At 44.9% G+C, this 2,500-nt stretch overlaps 1 protein-coding gene across 2 annotated transcripts in view; it reads left to right on the forward strand.

The window, feature by feature from the left end:
• LOC138042902 (germ cell-less protein-like 1) overlaps positions 1-2,500 on the forward strand; it is a 21,902-nt gene that overhangs the window by 18,956 nt on the left and 446 nt on the right. For both annotated transcript variants that reach the window (XM_068888953.1, XM_068888954.1), the window contains one exon: positions 2,327-2,500. This exon is cut by the window's right edge and continues 446 nt beyond it. In XM_068888953.1, coding sequence (XP_068745054.1) covers positions 2,327-2,500 — 174 coding nt within the window. The remainder of the gene's footprint in view (positions 1-2,326) is intronic.

The raw sequence follows: 2,500 nt of genomic DNA on the forward strand, positions 1-2,500 counted from the left end.
ATCCGAGTTCCGCTTTGCATCAAGGGAACCTCTGACCTTTCGATTACTTGCTGGCAGAAGTCTCTTTTCTTTTTGCGTTCACTGCGCTAACGAGTACGGGAAGAGACTTCTGCCATGGGGCGACACTCACTCTGTTGAGAAAGCGTGGCGGTTACTTGGCGACCGCATCCTCGCGTGATACTTCATGCCGTGTGGGCTCACTTAACAACAGCGGAATTACTGTAAAGGAATGCGCGGGACACAGTGGGCTCAAGTCACAGTCAGCAAACACATCATGGAGCTTACGGTTTGAAGAGTGCGGTTGGATCAAAGTGAGTTTGGAGCCATGGCAGAGGTCTCTTTTCCCGTACTCGTTAGCCCAGCGTGCGTAAAAGAAAAGAGATCTCTGCTAGTAGGAAATCTTTGAGCTTTTGGCGAATCGTTGGAGCGTGGTTATGTTTAAGGAGCAAGGATGGCACAGTCGGTTAGTGCGCGGCCTTGGTGCAAGAGGTTCTGAGTTCGATTCCCTGATCTCGCATCCTTGTTTCGACTTCTTTCCTTTCCGTGTAGCTAAGTAGCTTTAAATACCCGTAAAACGGAGCACTGATGGAGAGGGGGGAGTAAAATGAGCGCACCGTCGACCTCAGGTTTGTCAGTTGAATTACTGTTACGAGTTTTCTTTGCTTTGCTTTGCTTTGCTTTGCTTTGCTTTGCTTTGCTTTGCTTTGCTTTGCTTTGCTTTGCTTTGCTTTGCTTTGCTTTGCTTTGCTTTGCTTTGCTTTGCTTTGCTTTGCTTTGCTTTGCTTTGCTTTGCTTTGCTTTGCTTTGCTTTGCTTTGCTTTGCTTTGCTTTGCTTTGCTTTGCTTTGCTTTGCTTTGCTTTGCTTTGCTTTGCTTTGCTTTGCTTTGCTTTGCTTTGCTTTGCTTTGCTTTGCTTTGCTTTGCTTTGCTTTGCTTTGCTTTGCTTTGCTTTGCTTTGCTTTGCTTTACTTGTTTTTTCACATCTCGCGGGTGTTCGCGAAAGGGGTCTCCTAGTCTCCTACCTGTTTCGCCTATGCATACTAGTATCTTTTTCGATAAGGTGTCTTTGATGCAGAGGTGCATGTGAAGCGTTCAACGATTTATTAGATCTCTTCGGTCCTGTTATTTTTCCGCATTGTGGATGAAAGAACAAGTTTTACATCAAGTGCGCGCATTCGCGCGCGGCATTTAAAGATGTCCGGTTGATCGTCAGGATGTAATGTGCTTCTAACCAGAAAGTTACCTATGTTTTTATTGCGCTTGAATGAAAGGAGCCTCCACTCTTTTGTATAGCCAACGTTTAAATTTTGTCGGTGTGACAATGAAAATTAAGATTTGAATCCGATATTACATTCATACAGCATTCATAGGGCTCATTGTACATTCAATCCTTTTGAAAAGTATCCATTTTTATATCCGTGAAAACGGGAAAAAGAAGATATTCTTCCGCCTTTTCACCTGAGTCACCGTTCACGCTTATTGCGTTTTGGTTTTAAAACGTAGACTTTTTTCGTTTTTGCCTTCCGTCCACTCAAATACGATTGAAGCGGAGGTGTATGTCTGCGAAAACAGAGGGTTTCGAGGACTTTCTGTGGAGTAAAGGATTTAGGGTCTTTCTGGACCAGCGAAAACCGGCATTTGTATGTCCCAGTTTCACTTCAGCGCAAAAAACAAAAGCAGTCGAGCCAGCAAAGCGAGAGATCTTGGACATCCTGCTTAGTACTAAATGCTGTTCCTCTCCTCTAAATTCCTTAACACTACCATAGCCATGCGTAGCCTCGACAGGAAGGACATAACGTCAAATGCGATTGCGTGTTCACTGGAGGCAGCTCGACCCCAAGAGATGCTGCTCTTATTAAATTTGTACACTTTACCGTACCGTGGGATCAGTTCAAGTATGCGCAGCAAGGAGAATGTAAGGTCAACAAATGCCAGGTGACGAAAACGGTCGTTTTCTCATGGTTTCCGGGAGGTGGGGGAGGGGAGGGGGTGCAGTGTCAACGGTCGAAAACGCTGTAAAAAAGCGATGGTGGACGAAGAACATTTAATGGGCTTTTGGGTTTCAAACAGAAAGCGGAGGTTTTCGAAGACGCATTATTTTAAACGGGGCGTAAGGTTTCACTGAAGGCTTTTTATAAGCTGGCACAAATGCCCCTGTTTTTACTGGAACCATTAGTTTATTAGCCTATATAGCTTTGAGCTTTTTCTTCTAGGCCTTCTACTCGTTTTGGTACTACAAGATTGAAAATTGTCGCTTGTAGTACGCGCGGGAATAGCAACGGGTACCCCCAGAGTACAAAATTATTTTTGTCGCTTTTTGTTTGTAGTATTGTTGGCGTTGGACAGGATTTTCCTTTGGTATTGACGTCATCATGACATACAGTCCCAGAACGAGGCAGCTTTTACTTAGGCGTAATACGACCACACACCCAGTCAGTGGTGTTGTGTGTCTTCAACCACAGAGGAATCTTCTGGTGCGAGTGGCCGCTGCCGCATTCGAT

The sequence above is a fragment of the Montipora capricornis genome, chromosome 3 (assembly GCF_036669925.1).
Source record: "Montipora capricornis isolate CH-2021 chromosome 3, ASM3666992v2, whole genome shotgun sequence".
Classification (NCBI taxonomy): Eukaryota; Metazoa; Cnidaria; class Anthozoa; order Scleractinia; family Acroporidae; genus Montipora; species Montipora capricornis.